At 47.3% G+C, this 26,375-nt stretch overlaps 2 protein-coding genes across 6 annotated transcripts in view; both read left to right on the top strand.

Moving 5' to 3' along the window:
* SRCAP (Snf2 related CREBBP activator protein) overlaps positions 1-22,128 on the top strand; it is a 30,965-nt gene extending 8,837 nt beyond the window's left edge. For 3 of the 4 annotated variants that reach the window (XM_063098807.1, XM_063098808.1, XM_063098811.1), the window contains exons 10-34: positions 111-200; positions 701-898; positions 989-1,317; positions 1,426-1,603; positions 1,879-2,015; positions 2,246-2,415; positions 2,555-2,747; positions 3,857-3,993; positions 4,084-4,270; positions 6,230-6,399; positions 6,788-7,053; positions 7,261-7,551; positions 8,065-8,229; positions 8,520-8,705; positions 8,921-9,184; positions 9,642-11,155; positions 14,034-14,299; positions 14,438-14,640; positions 16,334-16,503; positions 16,653-16,849; positions 16,946-17,060; positions 17,277-17,396; positions 18,537-18,731; positions 18,882-18,965; positions 19,059-22,128. In XM_063098807.1, the coding sequence (XP_062954877.1) occupies positions 111-200; positions 701-898; positions 989-1,317; positions 1,426-1,603; positions 1,879-2,015; positions 2,246-2,415; positions 2,555-2,747; positions 3,857-3,993; positions 4,084-4,270; positions 6,230-6,399; positions 6,788-7,053; positions 7,261-7,551; positions 8,065-8,229; positions 8,520-8,705; positions 8,921-9,184; positions 9,642-11,155; positions 14,034-14,299; positions 14,438-14,640; positions 16,334-16,503; positions 16,653-16,849; positions 16,946-17,060; positions 17,277-17,396; positions 18,537-18,731; positions 18,882-18,965; positions 19,059-21,725 (8,492 nt within the window). In that variant the 3' untranslated portion in view covers positions 21,726-22,128. The remainder of the gene's footprint in view (positions 1-110; positions 201-700; positions 899-988; positions 1,318-1,425; positions 1,604-1,878; positions 2,016-2,245; positions 2,416-2,554; positions 2,748-3,856; positions 3,994-4,083; positions 4,271-6,229; positions 6,400-6,787; positions 7,054-7,260; positions 7,552-8,064; positions 8,230-8,519; positions 8,706-8,920; positions 9,185-9,641; positions 11,156-14,033; positions 14,300-14,437; positions 14,641-16,333; positions 16,504-16,652; positions 16,850-16,945; positions 17,061-17,276; positions 17,397-18,536; positions 18,732-18,881; positions 18,966-19,058) is intronic. The other variant, XM_063098812.1, reaches the window with a different exon arrangement.
* TMEM265 (transmembrane protein 265) lies at positions 130-25,678 on the top strand. Of its 2 annotated transcripts, XM_063098814.1 has the most exons (3): positions 130-200; positions 23,746-23,916; positions 25,186-25,678. In XM_063098814.1, exons 2-3 carry the CDS (start codon positions 23,749-23,751, stop codon positions 25,345-25,347), a joined length of 330 nt encoding a protein of 109 aa, XP_062954884.1. In that variant the 5' UTR covers positions 130-200; positions 23,746-23,748; the 3' UTR covers positions 25,348-25,678. The 2 variants fall into 2 exon arrangements, with proteins under 2 accessions (XP_062954884.1, XP_062954883.1); XM_063098813.1 differs by lacking the exon at positions 130-200 and having other exon boundaries at positions 22,921-23,916.
* Positions 25,679-26,375: the final 697 nt, after the last annotated feature.

The following is a 26,375-nucleotide window of genomic DNA, read 5'->3' as shown; positions in this document are numbered from 1 at the left end:
CTACTTGACTTAATTGTCTGGATCTAACCATTCAGGCTTTCTCACTCTCTCCCTTTGGATTGTGTTCTGTGCTTCTATCTCCATTGATCCTACTTCATTCTCTTTCCTAGCGGAGGATGAGGAGGACACCATAGCAGCTGAGGAGCAGTTGGAAGGGGATGTGGATCATACCATGGAGCTGAGCGAGTTGGCTCGAGAAGGTGACGTTCACCAGACATTATTGAGCATCCACTGGATAATTCCCCTGTGCAGAGTGCTGGGGTTACAGAGATAGTAAGATACTTTTTATCCCCCCTGTAGGAACTCCAGGTCTAATGCCAAAGACAGACTTATAGATGAATAATTATAAGTAGAAAGTAATGAGTGCATTTGACAGAAGTTTGAACAAAGTGATGTGGGAGCTCAGTGGAGGGAAGAGCTGCTGTAAGAGGATATTGGCAACATTTGACCTGAACCTTGAAAGAGAGGCTCACCAGGTTGATGTCCTTCTCCGTAGAAAGCAGCACCTCCCATGATTCTAAACCAGGTTGTGGGGCATGGTTTGATAGCTGGTGCTGAAAGTAAACTCTTCTGCCTCCCATCAGACCTGGGCCTAGCAGTGTCGACAGAGACCTAAGTAAAATGAACTGGCACCACTCAAATCTCTCCTTGTCCTCTCCCCTTTAAGCAAGCGAAAGTTTACCCTTTATTTATCTTCCAGGTGAGCTATCTGTGGAGGAGCTATTGCAACAGTATGCAGGAGCTTATGCCTCCGATGCTTCCGCCCTGGGCTCTGGGAGCAGTGAAGAAGAAGAGGAAGATGAAGATGAGAAGGATGAGGCAAACAGTTCTGACTGTGAACCAGACGTGGCCACAGAAGCTGAAGAGGCTCCTCAAGAGGACAGTAGCAGTCAGTCAGGTGAAATGTGTGATCATGAGATGGAGCTGGGGAAGGCAGGCATTGAAGCAGCAGGTATGGTGAGTGCTAAGCCTTGGTCTTGTACTTTAGACTCTGCTGAGGAGCAGAGCGAGGATGAAGAAGATGAGCATTCAGAGGAGGAAGAAACAAGCAGGAGTTCAGAATCAGAGGAATCTGAGTCTGATGAGTCTGAGGATGCCCAGTCACAGAGCCAAGCGGATGAGGAAGAGGAAGATGATGATGATTTTGGGGTGGAGTACTTGCTTGCCCGGGATGAAGAGCAGAGTGAGGCAGATGGGGGCAGTGGGCCTCCTACCCCAGGGCCCACCACCACTTTAGGCCCTAAGAAAGAAATTACTGACATCGCTGCAGCAGCTGAAAGTCTCCAACCTAAGGGTTACACCTTGGCCACTACCCAGGTGTCCATCCCCAGTCCCCAACTTCTACTTTTTCATATCTTGATGTTCCTGTTTCCCAGCGACAGATGCCTCAGTTCCACTGTAATACCTCTTTTTCTTTTCTGCCAGGTGAAGACACCTATTCCCCTGCTTCTGCGGGGTCAGCTCCGGGAGTACCAACACATTGGGCTGGACTGGCTGGTTACTATGTATGAGAAGAAGCTTAATGGCATTCTTGCTGATGAGATGGGGCTGGGGAAGACAATCCAGACCATCTCCCTGCTTGCTCACTTGGCATGTGAGAAAGGTAACTAGTCAGAGCCTTTTATCTTGGATCCTCATGGCCAATGTCCTGGGGAGTTTGTTGGTGACTTCAACTGCAGGAAGGTGAAATACTTGCGATCTTGCTGCTGTCTTAGTAGCTTCGTTGATTCTGGTCAGTAACTGTATAGAGAGAATAGCATAGGTGCTAGGATTCTTAGGAATGACCATTAGAAGGACAAGATGGTCAGGGATATACCTGAGGAACGAGAGCTGCAAAGTTTACATTTCCTTACCATCTCTCATTCTTTTGCCAAACAGGTAACTGGGGTCCCCATTTAATCATTGTTCCCACCAGCGTGATGTTGAACTGGGAGATGGAGTTGAAACGTTGGTGCCCCAGCTTTAAAATCCTAACTTACTATGGAGCACAGAAAGAGAGGAAGCTCAAGAGACAGGTTTGATCCTTCATGTGGTCACTTTCTCCCCATATTAATGCCTTCTTTATTTTTAGGCCTTTTCTCAGATGAGGTCCTTTCCTTTCTCTTTTTATTTCTTCATTATTCTCCTGGGACTTTCTCTTTTCTTCCAACCTGATTTCAGTCCCTTGAGGACCTTAGCATGTTTTCTCTTAACTTAATTTTCTTTTTATGCCAGTATCTGCTACTTTTCTTCTTTGATCCCTCAGGGCTGGACCAAGCCCAATGCCTTCCATGTGTGTATCACGTCTTACAAGCTGGTGCTGCAGGACCACCAGGCCTTCCGCCGCAAGAACTGGCGCTATCTCATTCTGGATGAAGCTCAGAACATCAAGAACTTCAAGTCACAGCGTTGGCAGTCACTGCTCAACTTCAACAGGTAGGTATAGAGATGGGGATTTGTGGGAGGGTTGACTAGGCCTGAAGGATGGGCTGCTTGGGTTGAGTTTATCAACGATACTCAGAAGGTTGGGATCTTGCTGACCATCCTCCTGGTGATTCCCTCTGTCTCTTTGCAGCCAGAGGCGCCTGCTCCTGACAGGAACTCCCTTGCAGAACAGCCTTATGGAGCTGTGGTCCTTGATGCACTTTTTGATGCCCCATGTCTTCCAGTCTCATCGCGAGTTCAAGGAATGGTTCTCTAACCCCCTCACTGGCATGATTGAGGGCAGCCAAGAGTATAATGAAGGTCTAGTCAAGCGCCTCCACAAGGTAGGGCCTGCAACACTTTGTTGAGGGTATTGGGAATGGCGAGGAACTAAGGGCAATAGTTCCCCAGGAAACCCTTGGGGAGGGGGAAGTCAGCGCTAGGCTGAACTTACCCAGTTGTCAAACTGCAGTGTTCTAGGGCCTAACCCGTTATGAAATTAAGTGACTTTGTTAGTTATCATTCTGCTTGTTTTCTTTAATGGTGGTGATTTTGTCCTTATTTTCTTTGAGTAGAATGATAGTGCTGATCACTCCCTGCTTGGATTTCTCCTTACCTGGGTTTCCTCAACTTTGTATTTTTGATGTGTTCTCTCTCTTTTTGGTGGGGGGGTGGATCATCTTTGGCACCTCCCGCTTTGCCCAGCTTTTAAATAACATCTTTCAGCGTTCTGATTTTTAGCTCATCTTCTCAATCTTTGTATTTCATAAGCATACTCATTCCTAAGGCTTTGACTATTTCCTGTGTGACAATAAACGTCACTCGACCTGTATTTAAGTTTCTGACTTGATATCTTTAATAGAAAGTTCTTTTAACTCACTCTGTTCTAAGACAAACATCTTTGGCCTTATAGCCTATTATTTCTACTCCATCTTGGTCAGTCACACCATCATTTGGTAAACTAAGTTTATTTAACAAGTGCTCTTCCATGTCACTATAGATATTGATGATCGTATCCTACCAGATTTTATCTACTGAGATTACAGGCTTGCCTTTTGTTTTTTGTCCTGTCAGGGCCACAATTTTTGTTTTCACATCTCTCCTGGATTTATTTTCATAATCTTGTAAATTTATAATCATTCCTCAAAATTTAGTTTGAGTCATTTTTCCTGCATAGTTGGTCTATCCTCAGTGCTTCCTTGTATCACATTGTATGTTGTGGTATCATTATCTTTGTCTCCTTTAACAGACAGTAAGTTCCTCGAGAGGAGGTCTCATATCTGATTCATTTTTGTGGGGTTGACATCTGGGCATGCCACATCGCTCCATGAGTGTTTGCTGATGGGCTTATTCAGCGCTCAGCCAGTCATCAGGCCAAGACCCAGCTAGACGGGCTAGGCTGGGGCTCAGTGCCCGCTGTTCTTTCATCAGCCTCCTGCTTATTTGCTTTTAGGTTTTGCGGCCTTTTTTGCTGCGCCGAGTTAAGGTGGATGTTGAGAAGCAGATGCCCAAAAAGTATGAGCATGTTATCCGCTGCCGGCTCTCCAAGCGCCAACGCTGTCTCTATGATGACTTCATGGCACAGACCACGTAAGGGAGGACTGAGGATGGGCCCTGGGACCGTAGGTTGAAGTGGAGGTGGCTGTCAGGATATCTTATTTACTTTTCCTCTCTCTCTAGAACTAAGGAGACACTAGCCACAGGCCATTTCATGAGCGTCATCAACATTTTGATGCAACTTCGAAAAGTCTGCAATCATCCAAATCTGTTTGATCCTCGACCTGTTACCTCCCCTTTCATCACCCCAGGCATCTGCTTCAGCACTGCCTCTCTGGTGCTAAGGGCCACAGATGTCCATCCCCTTCAGGTAAGTAGTTGCCCCCAAGGTTATTGTCCCATACCGCAAACCTGTACCTCTTTCCTTTTTTCTTTTCTTTTCTCTTCTTTTTTCTTTTTTCTCTTCTCTTCTTTTTTCTTTTCTTTTCTCTTTCTTTCTCTTTCTCTTTCTTGCTCTTTCTCCCCCTTTCCCTCCCCCTCCCCCTCCCTCTTTCTCCCTCTCCCCCCTCCCTCCCTCTTTTCTTTAGACTAGGGTCTGACATTTTGCATCCTTTCCATTCACCTCATTTCAACCCCTCAGTACTGTTTCTCTAGTTCCATTGTTTTCTAGCCATGCTGACTTTTGGCGAGTTAGTTATTAACCTCTAACCCTAGGTTTCCTTGCCTTTCAAAACAGGTATTGTAAAGCCTGTTCTGCAGTGTGTTTGAGAATTAATGTTTTTGAAAGTGCTGAGACGTGTGCCTGGCATATTTGTATTCTTGGGTTTTTTTCTTCTTTTTTTCCATGGCATATTTGCAGATACTTTGTAAATATTATCTTGCTTTTCCTACTCTTTTCTTCTTTCTGACCACTTTGTTCTCCTAATTTTTTTTTCTTGGAGTAAAATATATGTAACAAAATTTAGTATTTTAACCATTTTTAAGTATACAGTTCAGTGGCATTAAGTACATTTACATTGTGCAGCCATCACCACCATTCATCTCTTGGACTTTTTTTGTCTTCCCAAACTGAAACTCTATACCCATTAAACAGTAACTGTCCATTTTCTCCTTGTCCTACCCTGGCATTCACCATTCTATTTTCTGTTTCTATGAATTTGACTCTTATGCACTTCACATAAATGGAATCATGAAGTACTAATCCTTTTGTGAATGGCTTACTTCACTTAGCATAATGTTTTCAGTGTTTATCCATGTTGTAGCATGTGTCAATTTCCTTCCTTTTTGTTTTTATTTATTTATTTTTTATTTTTGGCAGTTGTCTGGTACGGGGATCCGCACCATTGCCCTTGATGTTACTAACACCATGCTCTAACCAACTGAGTTAACCAGCCAGCCTTTTTCCTTTCTATTTAAGGCTGAATAATATTCCACTATGTATACCAGGTGGTCCCTGATTTACAATGGTTCAACTTAAAATTTTTCGACTTTACAGTGGGTTTATTGGGGGTGTTAAATGCATTTTCAACATACAGTATTTTTGACTTATGGGTTTATCAGGACATAACCCCATTGTAAGTTGATCAGCATCTATACTACATTTTGTTTATTCATTCATCTGTTGATGTACACTGGGTTGTTTCCACCTTTGGCTATTATGAATAATGCTGCTGCGAACGTGGGTGAACAAATATCTGTTCGAGTCCCTGCTTTCTATTCTTTTGGGTATGTACCCCAAAAGTTGGAATTGCTGTATCATGACAATTCCGTTTCTAATATTTCGAGAACCACCATACTGTTTTCCATAGCAGCTGCACATTTTACATTCCCACCAGTGGTGCAGAAGGCTTTTCATTTCTCCACATCTTTGCCCCAACCTGTTTTTTCGTTTTTTATAGGAGCCAAATGAATGGGTGTGAAGTGGTGTTTCATTGTGGTTTTTGATTTGCATTTCCGTAATGATGAGTGATGCTGAGTGTCTTTACATGTACTTGTTGGCCATTTGTATATCTTTGGAGAAATGTCTATTGAAGACTTTTGCTGATCTTTTAAAAATTGGATTATCTTATTATAGTTGTTGAGTTGTAGGAGTTCTTTGTGTACTTTGAAAATTAACCCCTTATTAGATATATGACTTGTAAGTATTTTGTCCCATTCTGTGGGTTACCTTTTCACTGTATTGATAATGTTTTTTGATGCACAAAAGTTTAAAATTTTGATGTAGTTTGATGTATTTTTTTCTTTTGTTGCCTGTGCTTTTGATGTATCCATGAAATCATTGCCAAATTGTCATCTTTGACACCATTCTTTGTGTTCCTTCTTGCGGCAGCGGATAGATATGGGTCGGTTTGACCTTATTGGCCTAGAGGGTCGTGTCTCTCGATATGAGGCTGACACATTTCTGCCCCGGCACCGCCTCTCTCGTCGGGTACTGCTAGAGGTGGCTACCGCTCCTGACCCCCCACCCCGGCCCAAGCCAGTCAAGATGAAAGTCAACAGGTACCAGGACTAAGGAATAAGGGGGTGGGTTCCTAGGAAAAGTGACTACAGTTGGCTGGAAGGTATTGGGGTAGAAAGGAAAGTGTTGGAGGCTAGGTTAGATTGTTTATATGGGGTGGGTGCAAAGTACTATGGAGGGATTGGGGGGAGAGAATAACTAGAAGAGGGTCCTGGGAGGGTCTTCTATGTTTGTCACTGATTTTTCCCCCCACTCTCTGCTTGGTGCTTTCTGATAATCTTGGATCTCCTTTCCTCTTCCTCCTTTGAGTCTCTTTCCCCCGTTTGCTTTTGTAATCTGTTTTGTTTTTTCCTGCTTCATCTTTCTTTTTCCTTTTTTTCACTATTTCACTTTCCTCCTTATTTACTTCCCTTGTTTTTTTCCTCATAGGATGCTGCAGCCAGTGCCCAAGCAAGAAGGCCGGACAGTGGTGGTGGTGAACAGCCCACGGATGCCCTTGGGCCCTGTGCCAGTTCGGCCTCTTCCAGTCCCTGAGCTCTCAGCCCAGCCCACCCCCGGCCTCCCCCCCCCGGTGCTGCCAGCACCACTGATGGTGTCGGCCTCACCTGCTGGGCCCCCACTTATTCCCGCATCCCGGCCCCCTGGCCCTGTTCTCTTGCCTCCATTACAGCCAAGCAGTGGTCCTCTCCCCCAGGGTGAGTTGAAAGGGAGCCAAGGAGGATGAGTGGTACTTGAGAAAGGTTGTTCCGACTGGGGAAGAAGTGATGAAATTAAAGTGTTTGAGGAGCCAGGTTGGGGACTGGGGTGTGGTGTTTGAGTTGGAAAGGGAGCATGGAGGCTTTTGGGATCAGGCTAAGGCTTTAGTCGGGTGTATCTGACAGGTGTTTGTTTTGTGTCTTCAGTGTTGCCATCCCCCCTAGGGGTTCTGAGTGGTGGGACCTCACGGCCTCCTACTCCAACTCTGTCCCTGAAGCCGACCCCACCTGCCCCAGTTCGTCTGAGCCCAGCCCCACCTCCAGGCTCCTCTAGCCTGTTAAAGCCCCTGACAGTGCCACCAGGTTACACCTTTCCTCCTGTTGCTGCCACCACCACCTGTACCACCACAGCAGCTGCTACCACCACAGCAGTGCCAGCTCCGATCCCTGCACCACAGCGCCTCATCCTGTCTCCCGACATGCAGGCTCGCCTGCCCTGTAAGTTTCTAGGGTTCTGGGGAGGAACTTGAGATGGGAAGAAGGCTTATATGCCAGGGAGCTCGAGAAAAGCTCAGGAACATGAGAGTATCAAATTCTCGGCAGATAAAGTATATTGCGTATTTTATCAGACTTTGGTAAATCATAATTAAGAGCCATCCAAGAATTCACATATGGAGATGACACATAGATGAGTAAATAATAGTAAGCCTAGCAGTAGAAAATTATTTGGGGTAAAAGGGCAGTGTACAGGAGAGGGTGGTGATAAGCTCATTCTGGTGGCAGGCCATAAGATGTAAAGGAGATTATTAAGCAAACAAGTGGGATTGGAAGGAGTAGCATGTGAAAGCTCAAAGGCTGTAGATGGAGGCTGATTTTGTTGGGGCATGGTAAATTGTGGGAAAGGCAGTGAGGAACTGGGGATTGCGGGAGAGGTGTGTGCTTTGTGGGGGTCTGTGAAGTGAGGTTAAGCAGGGTGAGTCCTGTGTACAATAAGGCCTTCTTTGTTCATAGCAGGCGAAGTGGTCAGCATCGGGCAGTTGGCCTCACTGGCACAACGTCCAGTGGCTAGTGCAGGGGGAAGCAAACCTCTCACCTTCCAAATCCAGGGCAACAAGCTGACTTTGACTGGTGCCCAGGTGCGCCAGCTTGCTGTGGGGCAGCCCCGCCCGCTGCAAAGTAGGTAAAACCCATCCCCTGTCCTGCATTTGTTCTCCTCTCCCCTGTTCCCTTGTTTTTGTGACTGTTTTTAGTTGTCAGCCTTTATGTTTCTTTCCCTAGCTTTTGGTGGGTGGGTCCAAGGGGAATGGTTGGAGGGGATCTTTTGATAAAGATAGGGAAGAGATGATTCTAGAGAAATCATTCCCTCTCTGTTCTTTGCCTCTCTTCTTGCCCTTGCCTCTGCCCTCCTCTGGCTGATAGCTGCTTCTCTCTCTCTTTTTCTCTCTCTCTCTCTGCCCTTAACCTAGGGAATGTGGTGCACCTGGTGTCAGCAGGGGGGCAGCACCACCTCATCAGCCAGCCTGCCCATGTGGCCCTCATCCAGGCTGTGGCCCCGACCCCTGGCCCCACCCCTGTCTCTGTGCTGCCTTCTTCGACCCCCAGCACCACCCCTGCCCCCACTGGCCTCAGCCTTCCGCTTGCTGCTAACCAGGGTGAGGCTTCTGGCCTTCCTACTTACTAAGCCCTTGCTGGCCTTGGTCTATCCAGGCATGTCCTGGGCTGTTGTCTGTCCAGTCTTTCCTCAGTGTTGTTATCCCTTATCAGTGTCTTCATCTGTCTGCCATCCTCTCCTGCCCCTGGACTTCTTCCATCCTTTGGGTCTCTTGTTTCTTTTCTACCTTCCCCTCAATGTAGCTTCCTCTTGCAGTGCCACCAACCATGGTGAATAATACAGGCGTGGTGAAGATTGTAGTGAGACAGGCCCCTCGGGATGGACTGACAGCTGTTCCTCCGTTGGCCCCAGCACCCCGGCCTCCAAGCTCTGGGCTTCCAGCTGTGTTGACACCACGCCCTACGTTAACCCCTGGCCGGCTACCCACACCTCTGGGTACTGCCCGTGGCCCCATACCCGCGCCCACTCTGGTGAGGCCTCTTCTCAAGCTGGTTCACAGTCCTTCACCTGAAGTCAGTGGTGAGTCCAGGTGGCTGAGGCCAAAACTTTTTGCCAGGAATGGAGATGAAGTGGGGGTGGCCCTGACGGTTTCTTAGTCACAACAGATCATTATCAACATACAGCCTTGATTTACAGTGAGCCCCAAAACTAGGCTGCCTGAGCTCTGACAAAATATACCTGTTGGAGTCTTGGAGGGAATGAAAAGGTTAAGTTTTCTGGCCTGGCTGGTTAGCTCAGTCGGTCAGAGCATGGTGCTATAACACCAAGGTCCAGGGTTCAATCCTTGTACCAACCAGCTGCCAAAAAAACCTCCAGAAAATGTTAAGTTGTCAGGTCCTTTAATTTTTCACCTCATGTTGTGGAGTGAAGGCTTTCTGAGAAACAGGTGAAGCTTGGGGGTAAGGGAAAGGGTGGGACTTGGTAGTAGAAGGGTCAGGAAAAGAATCCTAGGGCTAACTAGTCTCTGTCTCCACAGCTTCAGCACCTGGAGCTGCTCCCTTGACCATCTCTTCTCTCCATGTGCCGTCCTCACTCCCTGGGCCAGCCTCTTCTCCAATGCCAATTCCCAACTCCTCTCCCCTTGCTAGTCCTGTGTCCTCTACAGTCTCAGTGTCATCTTCACTCCCCGTCTCTGTCCCCACCACGCTTTCTGTCCCAGCCTCAGCTCCACTCACCATCCCCATTTCAGCCCCCTTGCCTGTTACGGCTTCAGGCCCAGCTCTGTTGACCAATGTGTCCCCAACACTGGCCCCTGTTGTCTCAGTGGCTCCTGGACCTCCGTCTTTGGCACCAGCTGGAGCTTCCCCATCAGCGTCAACCTTGACTCTGGGTTTGGCCACAGCTCCGTCCCTGTCTCCGTCTCAGACACCTGGTCATCCTCTGTTGTTGGCTCCCACCTCTTCACATGTTCCAGGGTTGAACTCAGCCGTGGCCCCAGCATGCTCACCTGTCCTGGTGCCAGCTTCAGCTCTGGCCAATCCTTTTCCAGCAGCGCCAAATCCAGCTCAGACTTCCCTGCTGGCTCCAGCGCCTTCTGCATCTCAGGCTCTAGCCACCTCTCTGGCTCCTATGGCGGCTCCACAGACAGCAATCCTGGCACCTTCTCCAGCTCCACCTCTGGCTCCTCTTCCAGTTCTGGCACCATCACCAGGTCCTGCTGCTGTCTTGGCTCCATCACAGACTCCAGTTCCGGTTGTGGCTCCATCATCTACTCCAGGAACCCCTTTAGCCTCAGCATCTTCATTGGTGCCAGCCCCAACTCCTGTGTTGTCTCCATCAACTCAAACTATGGTACCAGCCCCAGTTCCATCACCTCTCCCGAGCCCGGCTTCTGCGCAGACACTGGCCTTAGCTCCAGCTTTAGCACCCGCTCTTGGCGGCTCATCTCCATCTCAGACACTCTCTTTGGGAACAGGGAACACCCAGGGGCCCTTTTCAACTCAGACATTGTCATTGACTCCAGCATCATCCCTGGTACCACCTCCAGCCCAGACACTGTCTTTGGCACCAGGACCACCACTGGGTCCAAATCAGACACTGTCTCTGGCTCCGGCACCCCCTCTGGCTCCAGCTTCTCCAGTGGGCCTGGCTCCAGCTTCTCCAATGGGCCCGGCCCCAGCTCACACGCTGACTTTGGCTCCGGCATCATCATCTGCTTCACTCCTGGCCCCAGCTTCAGTGCAAACACTTACTTTGAGTCCTGCCCCAGTTCCAGTGCCCACTCTGGGCCCAGCTGCAGCTCAGACCCTGGCATTGGCACCAGCCTCAACACAGGCCCCAGCTTCCCAGGCATCTTCCTTTGTGGTTTCGGCATCTGGCACCGCTCCCTTGCCCGTCACCATGGTATCCCGGCTGCCTGTTCCCAAGGATGAGCCTGAGACACTGACATTGCGCTCTGGTCCCCCCAGCCCTCCCTCCACTGCTGCCTCGTTCAGTGGCCCCCGGCCTCGACGCCAGCCCCCCCCACCACCTCGTTCCCCTTTCTATCTGGTAAGTGTTACTTCCTCAAAGGTGAGGGAACAGGAAGTTGTTTCTTTGGAGTGTTGATAGAGCGGATGGAACAGAATACCACTTTTAACTTGGCAAATTACAAAGCCTAGTGTATGAACTAAGTACTTGAGTGACGCTTGGGCAAGTCCCTTCTCTTTCCTGGGCCTGTATCTTCATTTGAGAAATTGTAATCCATGTTCTTCCTTTCTTGGAGGGTAATAGAGGACTGAATGTGCTTTTAAAAGTACTAATCACTGATGTGTTCAAGCCCTTTTTGTTACCAGTGGTTTCTTTGGTTCATTTTTAATCTGTTGAATTAGTGTTGGCATGTAATTGCCTCATTTTACAGAGGAGAAAACGAGACCATTAAATGCTGTTCTAAAGGTTTACACAATTTGTGAGAACACAGATGTATTGATTACATTGCTTTCACCTCTTCCTCACAAAAAACAATCATCAGAGACAGGAAGGCTTTTTCTCAATTGCTAAAATCATCACCATCATCAAGTATTTGAACTTCTAAGGGAAAGATGAAACCATGGAATACAGTTCCCTAGAGATTGTGAACCTCTAGCTTTGATAGTCATTTCTTCTAGTTTTTACCTCCATGGTGATAAGTGGGCAGTAAAAGGAAATCTGTTCTCTGTCCTTTTGTGAGCTTTCTAGTAGCCATTTTTTTTCCTTTATTATATATATAGTTTCATATATGTGTGGTTAAGTTAAATTAACAGCTCAGCTTAGAGTAACCCAGAAACTAATAAGAAAGGTCCAGTGAATCCCTCCAGATCTTTTTCTCACTCTATCAGAGTTGCTGCTTATTCTTTGCTTCAGCCCTAGTCCCCACACCCCACCCTCCACCAATGCCACTGATTCTGCCTTTGATCTTTTCCTGATGCTTGGGTTGGTCTTGGTTTTTGGCAATAGAGAGTAGAGGGAGAAGAGCTTAGATCCTAACAACCCAAGTGTGGCAACCCATGGTCTGTGCTGAATTTTGGTTGCTCTGTGATTGGGTAGTAGCTGCTTGCCACTATTTTTTTCTTTATACAATTTGAGTTGTAAATCACATACCATACAATTCACCCATTTAAGGTGTACAATTCAGTGGCTTTTTAGTATATTCATAGAGTATGCAGCTATTACCACTATCAATTTTAAAATTTTTCCACGGCCCCAAAAAGAAACCTTGTACCCCTTAGCCATCATCCCCCTACCCAACTATCCCTCCCAGCCCTAGACAACCACTGACCTATTTTCTGTCTGATTTGCCTGTAGAGTCATATAATATATGGTCCTTTGTGACTGGCTTCTTTCATTTAGTATAATGTTTTTAAGGTTCATCTAGGTTATAGCATATGTGAGTACTTTTTATTGTTGAATAGTATTCCATTGTGTGGATGTACATCACATTTTATTTATCCATTCATCAGTTGATGGAGGCATTTGGATTATTTCTATTTTCTGGCTGTTGTGAATAATGCTGCAGACATTTTACATACGAGTTTGTGTGGATATGTTTTCAATTTCTCTTATATACAAATACGCAGAGGACAAGAATTGTTGGGTCATGTGGTAACTGTTTAACTGTTTGAAGAACTGCCAAACTGTTTTTCAAAGTGGCTGCAGCACCATTTGACATTCCCAACAGCAATCTGTGAGAGTTCTACTTTCTCCACCCATTTTTACCAACACTTTCATTTATAGCCATCTTAGTAGTATCTTATTAATGTTTTGATTTTCATTTCCCTGTTGGCTAATGTTGAGCATCTTTTCATGTGGTTGTTACCCATTTGTTTATCTTCTTTGAAGAAATGTCTGTTCAGATTCTTTGCCCTTTTTAAATGGATTATTTATCTTTCTATTATTGAGTTGCAAGTGTTCTTTATATATTCTGGTTCCAAGCCCCTTTTCTGATGTGTGGTTTGCAAATATTTTCTCTTTTGTTACTATTGGGAACTGGTGTGTATTGGTTTTTCCCTCTGCTTTGATGTTTTTTCCCCCTTCACTTAAGGTAGCAATCAGGAAGGGAGATTTGGGACAGTGCTTTTTTCAGAACCATCTCCTGGAGTCCAGGCTCCCTCATTTGTTCTTTCTATTAACAGATAAATTTGCTGAGAGCCTACTTTGTGCCAGATACTGAGCTTGATATTGGGATTATAGTGAGCAAGATCATGTTATATGGGGCTTACAGGTTAGTAGGTGGAAGATATTAATCAAATAATCGTACAAATGTAAAACTACAAGCATGGTAAGTACAGCAGAGAAGAGTTAGGTGGTTTTACAACTGAAACTGGAAGCACAGAGATGGAAAGGATTGGGTCAAAGTCATATAGTTTTCCTGACTGCCAGGTAACCCTTTTTCTTTCTCAGAGTGTTGATACCTGGATGTCCGGTTAGCTGTTCTCATCCCATCTCATTCCAGTCTGGCCCTTGGGAAAAACCTGCTATAGATTTGATTAGCCCCTCTGTATCCTAGTCAGCAATTTGAGGAAGGCTTCCAATGATTGTTTTGGACCCACCATAAGAAGATAAATTAAGATAGGTGTTTTGGAGTTGTGTTACATAGGAAAATCCCCATAAATCTTCCGTTCTGTAAACTCATTGGATAATCAGATCTTAATTTTGAATGTTTAGACATTTTGCTCTGGTAGCATACAAGGGAAGATTTATCTTGCAGAGAAGTTATTTAACGTTGTGAAAGGAATAGTTCTCATTGATAGTTCATTGGAAAACTACAAAAAGCATAGTGTATTTTTGGATCTCATGGTTTCTATAGATTGTCTATCTCTGGGAAGAACTGTCAGATTTTCTATAAGGCTTTGATGTGGACTCTTGAGGACACTGATTCTTGTCTCTGTGATTTTTTTTCTCTTATCCCCAGGACTCTCTGGAGGAAAAGCGGAAGCGGCAGCGGTCTGAACGCCTGGAACGGATTTTCCAACTTAGTGAGGCTCATGGGGCCCTGGCACCCGTGTATGGGACTGAAGTCCTGGAATTCTGTACCTTGCCCCAACCTGTTGCCAGCCCCATCGGCCCTCGTTCTCCTGGCCCCAGCCACCCCACCTTTTGGACTTATACTGAGGCTGCCCACCGGGCTGTACTGTTACCCCAGCAACGACTAGACCAGCTGTCAGAAATCATTGAGAGGTTGGCAGGGCTAAGTGCTAATGGGGAGTGGGTCTTGGGGCTCAGAGTGGATGTAGTGCTTAGGGCTGGTGAAGGTGCTAACTTCTGTGGTATTTCAGAATCCCATCTTTTACACTGCTTGCCTTCTTCCTTTCACAGGTTCATCTTTGTCATGCCTCCTGTGGAGGCACCTCCCCCTTCCCTGCATGCCTGCCACCCACCTCCTTGGCTGGCCCCACGTCAGGCAGCATTCCAGGAGCAATTGGCCTGTGAGCTCTGGCCCCGGGCTCGTCCTTTGCACCGGATTGTGTGTAACATGCGCACCCAGTTCCCCGACTTGAGACTCATCCAGTATGATTGTGGTGAGTTCATTGGCCAGTGCAGAACGTGACGTCTTTTTCTTAGTAGCAAGACTGTTATATCAGAGGGATGCTGCACATGAGGTCTCTAGGGATTTCTGTAAAGCATTAGACAGTTTTTTAGGTTGTGCTTATGGGCAGGATGGAGAAATGTAGGCCTTATGATGGTACCTTAGCATTCATGAATTTGACTTTTATGAAAGTTGAAATGCGTGCTGCTAACTCATTTATTCATTCACTGATCGTTTTGTGAACATCTGTCATATTTTGTAAATCCTATGGTATACAATAACAAGTGAGATAGCACAGCACAGAGTTTTTAGATTTATGGGAAAAGGTTATTGTGGTACAGGACTGCACAGTAAGTAGTTAATTTTGGTCTTTGAAAAGGCAAGGACCCTTGTATTGGTTAGAATGCATTTGGCTACAGGTAACAGAAAACCAGTTGACAGTGGCTTAAATCAACAAGAGCATTTATTATTTAATGAGAAATTCTGAGAACAGTGGTGTGTGGTTGGCTCAGCAGCTTAATGGTATCTTCATGGACCCAGAATCTTGTCTTTCTAACTGCTTACCATCATTATCTTTTATCTTTTTATTCTCATGCTTATTTCTCATGGTGTTAAGTTGGCTACCATAGCTCCAGGGAGCACACCAGTTCTCTATCTAGGAAGCAAGAGATTAATTAAGACAAAACACTTTGAGCAAGTCTTTCTCTTTTTTTCCTGGGAAAGAAAGTCCTCCTTTGCTTTACAGCCCATTGGCTCAGAGTGAGCCATGTGCCCATCCTTAAAGCAATCACTAACAAAGGGGAACGGCAAAGAGGAACTGTGGCTTATTTAGACCAATCATAATTCACTTTCTGGGGTTGGGGTGGGGCCTGCCTACCCTGGGAGCAGGGGATCTCTGCCAGGTGTCTACAGTGTTAATCATGTTCTATTACCCAAGAATGGCTATTGGTCAGTAGTGACCAGTTTCTGCCACAACTCTAGACAGACATTTTTATAGTAACATGTTTGGAGATTTCCTAAATGTCCTAGACTATAAGAAAATCAGAATTTTTATTCATACGTGCTGAATACATATTTTAGTAAAAGAAAAAATTTTAGTAGCATTTGAAACCATTCAGAATAGATGAATTGAAAGTCTCTGTTGAAAGTGTTAAAATGACCTTTCAGAAATGTCATATTAGTTATTTCTGTGTTTAATGTGAGGATGAACTATATAACCTAAGATCCTATCTGACTCTATGATTCTGATCTGTGATCTTAAATCCCTGTCTGTAACCTATGCCCATGGATTTATTGGTGTCGGTCCTGTGATTCTGTTCTTTGTTTCAGCTCATATGACTTTTGTGGTAGGAAGGTCTCTTGTTCATAAACCTTTGAAGATTCCATTTTTCCTCCCTGATGGTTCTGTATTATCCTATCTATCCCTAGTTACACTCAGAGAAGTTAGATCCCAGACAGGAGCAGACTTAAGAGGGGTACCCTTAAAGGAAGAAAATGTATGGGGTTAAACTTTTTTCCTATTTATTGTCTTTATTTTTATTGGAGTTAAATATATTTGGTCTCCTAGGCTAACTGAAACATTGGCCTAAAGCCTTGATTACCTCTCAATCATAGCCTTCCAGTGCTAAGCATTCTCCTCATTCCAGCTTGTGGTTAGCTTCCTGTACTCCTTCATATCTCTTCAGGAAAGCTGCAAACGTTGGCAGTGCTGTTGCGGCAGCTCAAGGCAGACGGACACCGGGTGCTCATCTTCACCCAGATGACCCGAATGCTGGATGTATTGGAGCAGTTTCTCACCTATCATGGCCACCTCTACTTGCGTCTAGACGGGTCTACTAGAGTTGAACAGAGACAGGTAACACAGACATCTGCAGCCCATACAGGGTCACCTCAACTTCTGTCTCCTTTTCCTAGGCCTTGGCTTCCAGAAGAGGCCTCACTAAGCCTTGGACCTGTTTTGGGGGATAAGTCATCCAATGCCATCTTTTTTTCCTTTTCCTCTAGGCCTTGATGGAACGGTTCAATGCAGACAAACGCATATTCTGCTTCATCCTTTCAACTCGGAGTGGGGGTGTGGGCGTGAACCTGACAGGAGCAGACACTGTTGTTTTTTATGACAGCGACTGGAATCCCACCATGGATGCTCAGGCCCAGGATCGCTGTCATCGAATTGGGCAGACACGAGATGTCCACATCTATAGGTATTGCCTAGTGTTTCCTCACCTTAATTTCCCTTTAATTGATTGGGTTTCCTTGATATATTTGGCTGTTTACACTTAGCCTCCATTACCCCTTAGGCTTATCAGTGAACGGACAGTGGAGGAGAACATCCTAAAAAAGGCAAATCAGAAGAGAATGTTGGGAGACATGGCCATTGAGGGAGGCAACTTCACTACAGCCTATTTTAAACAGGTACTAAATAAGATCTTTCAGCCTATGCAGAAAAGAACTGCTATCCTTATAGGTGTTTTTCCTGTCTATTAAAGGACTTTCTTTGGCCTTCACAGACCTATCTTTTCAACCAGCGGTGCCTATGATATCCAAGAGCTATCAACCAGCTTCACAGCTATAGACTGGAGACTAGCATTCCATTGACTATGACATTTTTCCCTCTATTCTGTTCAATAGCAGACCATCCGAGAGCTGTTTGATATGCCTCTGGAGGAGCCACCTGGCTCATCTGTACCCCCTGCCCCTGAAGAGGAGGAAGAGACTGTGGCCAGCAAACAGACCCATATTTTGGAGCAGGTGAAAAAAGAGTGGGCAATCCCTAAAGTAGAGCTAAGTACTTACAGTATATCTTGTCTTTCATTAGACTGTTGTACTTGTCCAGGGAGAAAGAACTGTTTCTACTGCTTCCCAGATTACAGTCAGCTTTTGATAGTTGTAAGTACGTAGCTTATTGGTTCACATGATTTAGTAGGAAAAAACAGGATTTGGAGTCCTCAGTTTGAGGTTTGAATTCCAACAGTACTTCTTAATAATTGTGTTTGTTAAGCCAAGTTACAGACTTGTTACACTTGTGAGCCTCACTTTCCAGTTCTCTGAAATGCTAATGAGAAGGAAGTAATTCTGAGGATTAAATGGTATAATGCATGTAAGCAGTGCTTTGTACATGATGTAGAACACTGTTTTCCAAACATTGATGAATAATAGAATCACTTGGAAAGGTTTCAAAAGGATTCTTGGGCCCCATCTCAAAATCTACTAAATCATAATTTTGGGGTGTGGGTCTTCGTTTGTGGGTTTTTTTTTTTTTTTTTTTTTTCTTTCTTTTTTTGGCGGCTGGCCAGTATAGGGATCCAAACCCTTGATTACCAAGTGAGTTAACAGGCCAGACCTGTTTGTGTTTTTTTTTTTCAGAGCTTTTCAAGTGTAGACAAGTGTTTAGGATCCATAGGTGCCGCGCATCATGGAGATGTTTTCCCCTACTGAGTGCCTTTTCATTTCAGAGTGTGCTGTAGGCAGCTTCCCTCAGTGGCTTGGTGTGAGCTCTCTGGATATTCATCTAAAGGAAAGATTAGATGTGGTTAGTATGTTGTTCTGAGGCATCTCAGTACGAAAAAGAATTACAGGTTTTTTGATGTTCAGATCCTTCTGTGACTGCCTTTTTTTAGAGATCTAAGGCTGACTCTAAAGGAAAGGAAATAGAGCTAGGGGTTTCTAAAAAACAGTCTTTTTGTCCCTAGTGGGAGTCCTGGTGAAATCCATTTCATCCTGTGTGGACCACTGAATTGTTTCGTTAGCCCTAGGGGCCCAGAAGTTTATTGAGTTCCATTACAAACCTGCTTAGGTATAAATTTGGTCTCAAATTTTTGCCAGAATCAAATCACAGAATGTAAAGTTCATTAAGTCTCAAGTTTTTTTCTCGTCTTTACACCCTTGCAGGCATTGTGTCGGGCAGAAGATGAAGAGGATATCCGTGCGGCCACCCAGGCCAAGGCTGAACAGGTGGCTGAGCTTGCAGAATTTAATGAGAATGATGGGTTTCTTGCTGGTGAGGGAGAAGAGGTCAGTCGGCCTGGGGCTGAGGATGAGGAGATGTCCCGGGCCGAGCAGGAAATTGCTGCCCTTGTAGAACAGGTCAGTGTTGGATTCAGTTCTCTACCTTACCCTCCACAACCCCTTCCCCTGTGCTTATGACCCTCTTTTATCTTCTCTGGTGATAATAAACAAACATGATGGGGCTTTGGGCACCAGGTCTGTGTTCTTCACCACTACTACTCCCCACAGCTGACTCCCATTGAGCGGTATGCCATGAAGTTCCTGGAAGCCTCTCTGGAGGAGGTGAGCCGAGAGGAACTCAAGCAAGCAGAAGTAAGTATTTCTAGGGAGTGGGAAGCTGCTAATTTCTACTCACTCCCTCTCTTGCTTGCCTCTCTGACCACCCTTGGGCTCTGTTGTTGGTAGGAGCAAGTGGAAGCTGCCCGAAAAGACCTGGACCAAGCCAAGGAGGAGGTGTTCCGCCTACCCCAAGAGGAGGAGGAGGGGTCTGGGGCTGGGGATGAGATTTCCTGTGGGAGTGGTGGAGGCAGCCACCGGCGCAGTAAGAAGGCCAAGGCCCCTGAGAGGCTGGGGACTCGAGTTAGTGAGCGTCTTCGTGGAGCCCGGAATGAGACTCAAGGGGCAAACCACACTTCTGTCACATCCACCCATCATACCCGGAGCATCACCACGACCCCCCGCTGCAGCCCTGCCAGGGAGCGAGTTCCCAGGCCAGCACCTAGGCCTCGACCCACTCCAGCTTCAGTTTCTGCTGCAATTCCTGCCCCAATCCCTGTCCCAACCTCTGTGCCAATACCCATTTCATCCCCAAATTCAATAACCATTCTTCCTGTCCATATATTGCCTTCTCCCCCACCTCCTTCTCTGCAGATTCCTCCCTCCTATTCTCCTGCCTCTACCTCTCCTTCCTGTACTCCTCCACCAGCTCATACTCCACCACCAGCCCAGACCTCTCTCTTAACTCCTTCCTCTCCTCTCTTGCTTGGTCCACCTTCTGTGCCCATCCCTCCCCCAGTCACCAGCCTCCCCTTGGGATCGGGGCCTGAGGCAGAACTGTGTGCACAATCGTCATCTACAGAGTCCCTGGAGCTGGCTAGCATGGCCAGTTCTGAGACCTCCTCACTTACTCTTGTGCCCCCTAAGGATCTGTTGCCAGTTGCTGTTGAGATCCTGCCCATGTCAGAGAAGCACCTTACTCTTACCCCTTCTGCACCTAGTCCAACCCTGGAGGCTGACAGTGTCCCCAACGGTCAAGAGCAGGAAGTACCAGGTCCTGCTGAGGGGACCATCCTCACAATGCTGCCTGCTGGTGAGGAGCTATCCATGTGTCTGAGTGAGAGCAATGGGCTGGCGCTCCCAATCTCAGCAGCATCCGATGAGCCGCTTCAGGAGCCATTGGAGGCTGACAGGAACTCAGAAGAGCTGGTGGAGGCCCACACCCCAACCTGCGGCCCAGAGAAGCCACAGGAAGTTGTTACGGCTGAGATCGCAGCCCCGTCAACCTCATCTTCCACCACCTCCTCACCTGAAGGTCCTTCACCTGCCCGACCCCCTCGGCGTCGCACCAGTGCTGATGTAGAAATTAGGGGTCAGGGGGCTTGTCGGCCAGGTCAACCTCCAGGCCCCAAAGTTCTTCGCAAACTGCCAGGACGGCTAGTAACTGTGGTAGAGGAAAAGGAACTGGTGAGGCGACGGCGGCAACAGCGAGGAACTGCCAGCACACTAGTGCCTGGAGTCTCTGAGACTAGTACCAGCCCAGGAAGCCCATCTACCCGCAGCATGTCAGGGCCAGAATCCTCGCCTCCCACCAGTGGGGCCTGTGATGCTGCTCCCCCACCCTCACTGCCCAGCCCAACCCAGCAGTCCTTCATAGCTCGTCGCCGCATTGAGCTGGGGGTGACTGGTAGGGGCAGCCCAGAGAATGGAGAAGGGGCACTGCTTGCCATCACCCCACCTGCTGTGAAACGACGGAGGGGGAGGCCCCCCAAGAAGAACAAGTCTCCAGCAGATGCTGGGAGAGGGGTGGATGAGGCACCTTCATCTGCCTCTAAGGGAAAAACCAATGTGGCTGACCCAGTCTCTGGGGCTGAGACTCTAATTGTTGCAGAGCCTGTCCTGGGACCCCAGCTTATTCTTGGGCCCCAGCTAGTTCACAGACCCGAGCCCATCATCCTGTCACCTGTGGAGAAAAGAAGGCGTGGGCGGCCCCCTAAGGCACGAGATTTGCCCATCCCTGGGACCATTTCCTCTCCAGGGGATGGCAACTTAGAGAGTCGGACACAGCCACTCCCACCACCACCCCCTTTGCCACCACTCCCACCACTGCTAGCCTGTCCCACTGCTACTGTTGCCAACACTGTTACCACTGTCACCATTTCAACGTCCCCACCTAAGCGGAAGAGGGGCCGACCTCCTAAGAATCCACCATCGCCTCGGCCCAGCCAGCTCCCTGTCTTGGACCGTGACAGCTCTTCTGTCCTTGAGAGCTGTGGATTGGGGAGGCGGCGGCAACCCCAGGGCCAGGGGGAAAGTGAGGGTAGTTCCTCTGATGAGGATGGAAGCCGCCCCCTCACCCGTCTGGCCCGGCTGCGGCTTGAAGCAGAGGGAACACGGGGACGAAAGAGTGAAGGGTCCATGGTGGTGGCCGTAATTCAGGATGACCTGGATTTAGCAGATAGTGGGCCAGGCGGGTTAGAATTGACACCTCCTGTGGTCTCAGCCCCCAAACTGCGTTCGACCCGGCTGCGTCCAGGGTCTCTAGTTGCCCCACTAGAGACTGAGAAGGTGCCTCGCAAGCGGGCAGGGGCCCCAATTGGTGGGGGTCCTGGGCTGGCAAAGCGGGGCCGCCCACAGCCCCCAAGTCCCCTGGGCCCTGAGGGTTCAGTAGAGGAGTCTGAGGCTGAAGCTTCTGGTGAGGAGGAGGAAGGGGATGGGACCCCACGCCGCCGGCCTGGACCCCGCAGGCTTATTGGGACCATCAACCAAGGGGACCAGCGCATCCTGCGCAGCAGTGCCCCTCCCCACCTGGCTGGTCCTACCGTTAGTCACAGAGGCCGCAAGGCCAAGACGTGAGTGGACTGCACCTCCACCTAGGCTTTCCATCACGGCTGCGCTCCTTCCATGACCAGGCCTGACTCTTAACCACTACTTGAAGTCTTTTGAGAGGGGAAAGCCTCCAGGGAGACAGGGGCCTTCTCCCTTCTTTCCACCAAAGTAGGGGGTAGGCTGCTGGTTGTCATGGAAACGGGGCTCATCACAGTCCTTCCCTTTCACCCCACATGGCTGGGCAGTGTTAAGGGTGGCAAGATCGTCTCTGTCCCCACCCCCTTGTACTTGACTCCCCAGCTGTCTTTCATAGCCCCCCACCCTTAGGGGAAGGGGGAGGGGCTTCTCTACAACGAGTTTTTTTTTTTTTTCTTTTTCTTTTTCTTTTTTTTTTTAAGAAGAAAAAATAATAAACTTAGTTTCTGTACGAGCATCCGCGTAAGGAGGCTTCTGATTTTCTGGTCTGGTGGAGGGTTGGGTGGGAACTGGGGCATTGTTTTTCTCTTCTCTTTTGCTCTTGGAAAGATCCTAGTACCTGATCTCTAACTCAGGGTTCTATACCTTTGAGGCAAAAATCACCCATGGAGAGGGAAGATTGGCAAATCTGATCTGCTAGGGTGCTTTTTCCTAAGTCACTCAGACAGACTCCCCCCATCTATCCCCGTGGTTCCTGGACTTTCCCTCTAGAGCTCTCTAATGCCTCAGACTCTTCCCTTCTTTCATCCCTCTTGCTCAGGTGCTACCTTTCACTCCTTTTCCTAGAAGGCAGGCATCCTACCTCTCTCTAGTTGCTCCTCCCTTGGCCCTCCTGTTTTCCATCTAGCCAAACTGGTTTGAGCCAGCCACACCCCCTTCCCAGCTCCTGGGACTCCAGGTGGTGGCTGGCCACCCAACCCCACCCTTGAGCTTGGCTTGGAGCCCTGAGTCAGCCCCATCTCCACCCAAGGCAAATCAGACCTGAGGCAGGAGCCGAAACTCTCAGTCTCTCAAGTCCTATAGACAGGTAAGAGTCCCTGTTCTTTTTACACCTTCTGACTTCAACTCCCTGCGCATTCTTGTGTTCTCTTCCTGCCGATTTTATGTCTGTGTTTACCTCATCTGAGTTCTTTCCTCATGCCTACGCACCTGCAACCTCATGGCACATATCATTCTTTGCTCTCTGATTGTCTTGCCTCTTTCATCTTCTCTATCCCTTGTTACTTGTTTTCAGGGAATCACAGATGGTTCTATTTTGTCTAGGCTATAGGAATGGTTGGAGATGAGGGTGGAAAGAGTTTGATGTCAGAGCTTAGAGGATCTAGAAATTGGGAGATGAGAAATGATTAAGTAGAGCATCATTATGCTGGTTTCTGTGTGGGTAATGAGGTCATTTGGACTCAGTATGCTAATCTGATTGTCCTGTGCGGCCTGGGTTAAAATGGAGAGAGTTGGTGGCAAGGAGGCAACAGCAAAGAAGGGTGCACCGTGGAAGGTAACATCTTTCTGATGTTTCTTCAACTACAAAAGACGGCTTAGATGGGTGTTTTTTCTTTCCTCCATTCTCAGAACTGTTTTCATGTGAAATGGCTGCTCTGTTTGAAGTGGGGTACCGGACCTAGGGTCCTGCTCTCTGACGACTCCTTATTGCTTAGAGGCAACTTCTGGGGATCTTCAGGGAACTTTAGGGCTGTTTGAAGTGTAGTTTAAAATCACTGACTTAGTCTTGGATTCATAGCAGATTTTGAGATTCTGAATCCTTCCTGCTTCTCAGTGTGTACTTGTCATTTTGCTTCTCTCCACTTGTCAAAACAGTAAATAATACAGGTAATGCTTTGTTCACACTGGCTTGCCTTCAAAGACTCAGAATCTTAAGCTGGGGAAAGAGGATTCCAACCACACATTTCCTCTTCTGGTCTGAGTCACTGGAGGAATTCCCCAGTAAGGCAGCATTCCTGAGAGTTAGGCTAGGCCAGGAGGACAGAATGCTCTGAGAGGGGTGGAGTCTGAACAAGCCAGGCCAAGGGCTCAGTTGTTGGGCTTACAAGTACGTTGACTGTATCGCCCACAGGTGATGGAGGACGAGGAGAAGGCAGTGGAGAGCTTGGTGAGCAACACGGAAGCTGCCCATTCTCCATCCCCCATCCGCTGCTGCTGGCTCCGCCTCCGCTACATGGCAGCTACTAGCATTGTCTGTGGCTGCTCTTGCCTGGGAGTCATGGCTCTTGTGTTTGCCATCAAGGTGAGGAACACAATTCCTATGGGAGCAGGGGAGTGGGTGTTAGGCAGTGGTTTTGAATAGCTTTTCCACATTGATGAAACAGTTTCTAAATACTTATCAAGGCTTGGCTCTGGACCTAGTGCCAGAAATAAGAATAAGACATGGTTCTTGCTGTGCTGTCAAAAGATACATGGTCTAATGAAAGAAAGGGCAGTGAAAGTGGATAATTTTTAATATAATGCAGTTCATCGGTGCCATAATAGAGAACACAGCGTACTCGGGATATATGTGTGTGATTGTGTATGTGTGTATGGAAGAGTAAGTTACTGGAAAAGCATCTTAGGGGAGGTTACAGGAAAGTAACCTTACAGGATGAGTGGATAAGGGTGAATGGGCCTTCCAGGTAAAGGGAGCAATGTGTACAGAAGCCTGGATTATTAGTTCAGCATGGCTGGACCAGTGAAGGATAGTGAGAGATGAAGCCAGAGGGCCCAATTCCTGAGGGCCTTCAATTCTGTGCTTAGGAGTTTTGACTTTATCTCGAAAGTACTGGGGAGCCATTGCAGGATTTTTGCAAGGGAGAGTGGTATGGTCAGATTTGTATTTCAGAAAGATCCACTCTCAAGACCTACATGGAGGGTGGATTGTAAGGGACAAGACTGGAGGCAGCTGATCAGTTATGAGAACAATCTCCAGGAATCTGGAAGAAGCTGTAGAGTCTTTGAGAAGGCTTCACTATTTCAAGAAACCTAACAGGAACTGCATGCGTACCTTTTGAAAGGCTACACAGGCTAACTTAACTATTGTGCTGGAATTTTCTCAACCCTAGATGATTTTAACAGTCAGAAACTGTTCCTATCATCATAAGAGCTTCTGGGTTTCATTAGGGCAAAATCACAAAAAGTTTCCTTAACGATGACAAAGGTGAGCCTATGGGGTGTTGTTTGACGGGTCATGAATGAAGTACAACAAGCTCACCGTTTGTTTCTTGCCAAGAATTCCAAATTCTGAATGAGTCTGGGATGGGTAGAAAAAAAATGGGGAAAAAAACGATTGAAAAGCACTTTCCCATATGTGATCTTATGAGCTAACTGTGGCTTTCCTGAAAAGTAGACAGGGCAGAGGTGGATATCTCATTTTGTAGATGAGGCATAAGAGAAAATGGAAAGGGAGGTAGAGGGCTTGGGTGTGAGGTTTTGAGCTATGACAGGGATGGGGGAGTGGAGTGGGGTAATGGGCACTTTGGGGCAGAAGCAGAGGGAGAACCTAACCAAGAACCTGCCCCCACAGGCGGAAGAGCGGCATAAGGCAGGCCAATCCAAGGAGGCAGTGCACTGGGGGGCCCGGGCCCGGAGGTTCATCCTGGCCAGCTTTGTTGTCTGGCTTGCTGTCCTTGTTCTGGGCCCCCTGCTGCTGTGGCTGCTTTCCTACGCCATCGCTCAGGCTGAGTGACCCTGGGTGGCCTCTGCTGAGTCAGCCGAGACCTCCTGGATCCTGCAATGCGGCATTGCTAAGATCTGGTGACAGCAATGGTCCTTCCTGGCTGGAAGGATGATGCCTTTCTCAAGGGGTTTTGGAAGAGCTCTTCTAGCCCTCATAAAAGGAGGGCAGCAGCTGAGACTGATAAGGGGAGGTCAGTCTGCTCTATTCCTTCAGTGCCCACCACCCTCTATTTCCCCCACCCCTCCCCATCCTAGGGGCCTCCACCCAGAGGAGGGGTTGAAGACCAGGCCTGATTTTATCAAAATTTGTTTTGTAATAAAAACCTTTTTTAGTGGTGAAATGTTCCTGTCTAATTGTTTTTCCCTGCTTTCCTCTGGGCCCTTGGTGAGATCCAGACTGGACATCTGACTGACGGCAGAAGCCTGCATGTCACCTCGTCTAGGAGCTCCAAGAGAAGGAAATCATTTTTTCTTCTGAAAGTTTCTTATATGTAGCTTCTCCCTTACATATCAACAAGAGATCCTGAGGCCAGAGAGGAAGAGTACTACTGGTAGCAGCTGCTATTTTTTGAGTACTTTATTCCAGGTTGTGTTCTAAGCACATTATATTTCTTAGCTTCTGTCATCCCTCAGCAATGATTCAGTAGTAGGTACTCTTGTTCTCATTTTATAGTTGAGGAAACAGGCACAGATTTGCCCAAGGTCACTCAGTGAGTAAATGGCAGAGCTGTGATTGAACCTAGGTAGTTTGGTTCCAGAGCTCAGAGAGGAAGGAAAGGGTTGGATAATAGCAACAACTACCCTGTATGATTTTTGTATGATTATAATGAACTTTCACATCCTTTGTCTCAGGCCTCATGATAATGTTTTAAATATTTTTTAAATTGTGAAGTATATCACACATACAGGAAATTACCCAAAACAAATAACACAGTTCAATAAGTTAACACAAAGCAAACATCTGACTAACCACCATTCAGTCAAGAAACTGAACATTGCAAACACTTCAAAGCCTCCTTTATAATCCTCCTGATCACT

This window comes from Cynocephalus volans, chromosome 6 (genome assembly GCF_027409185.1).
Source record: "Cynocephalus volans isolate mCynVol1 chromosome 6, mCynVol1.pri, whole genome shotgun sequence".
NCBI classification, from domain to species: Eukaryota; Metazoa; Chordata; class Mammalia; order Dermoptera; family Cynocephalidae; genus Cynocephalus; species Cynocephalus volans.
The sequence above is the reverse complement of the archived record's forward strand: the minus strand, read 5'-3'. Positions and strand labels throughout refer to the sequence as shown.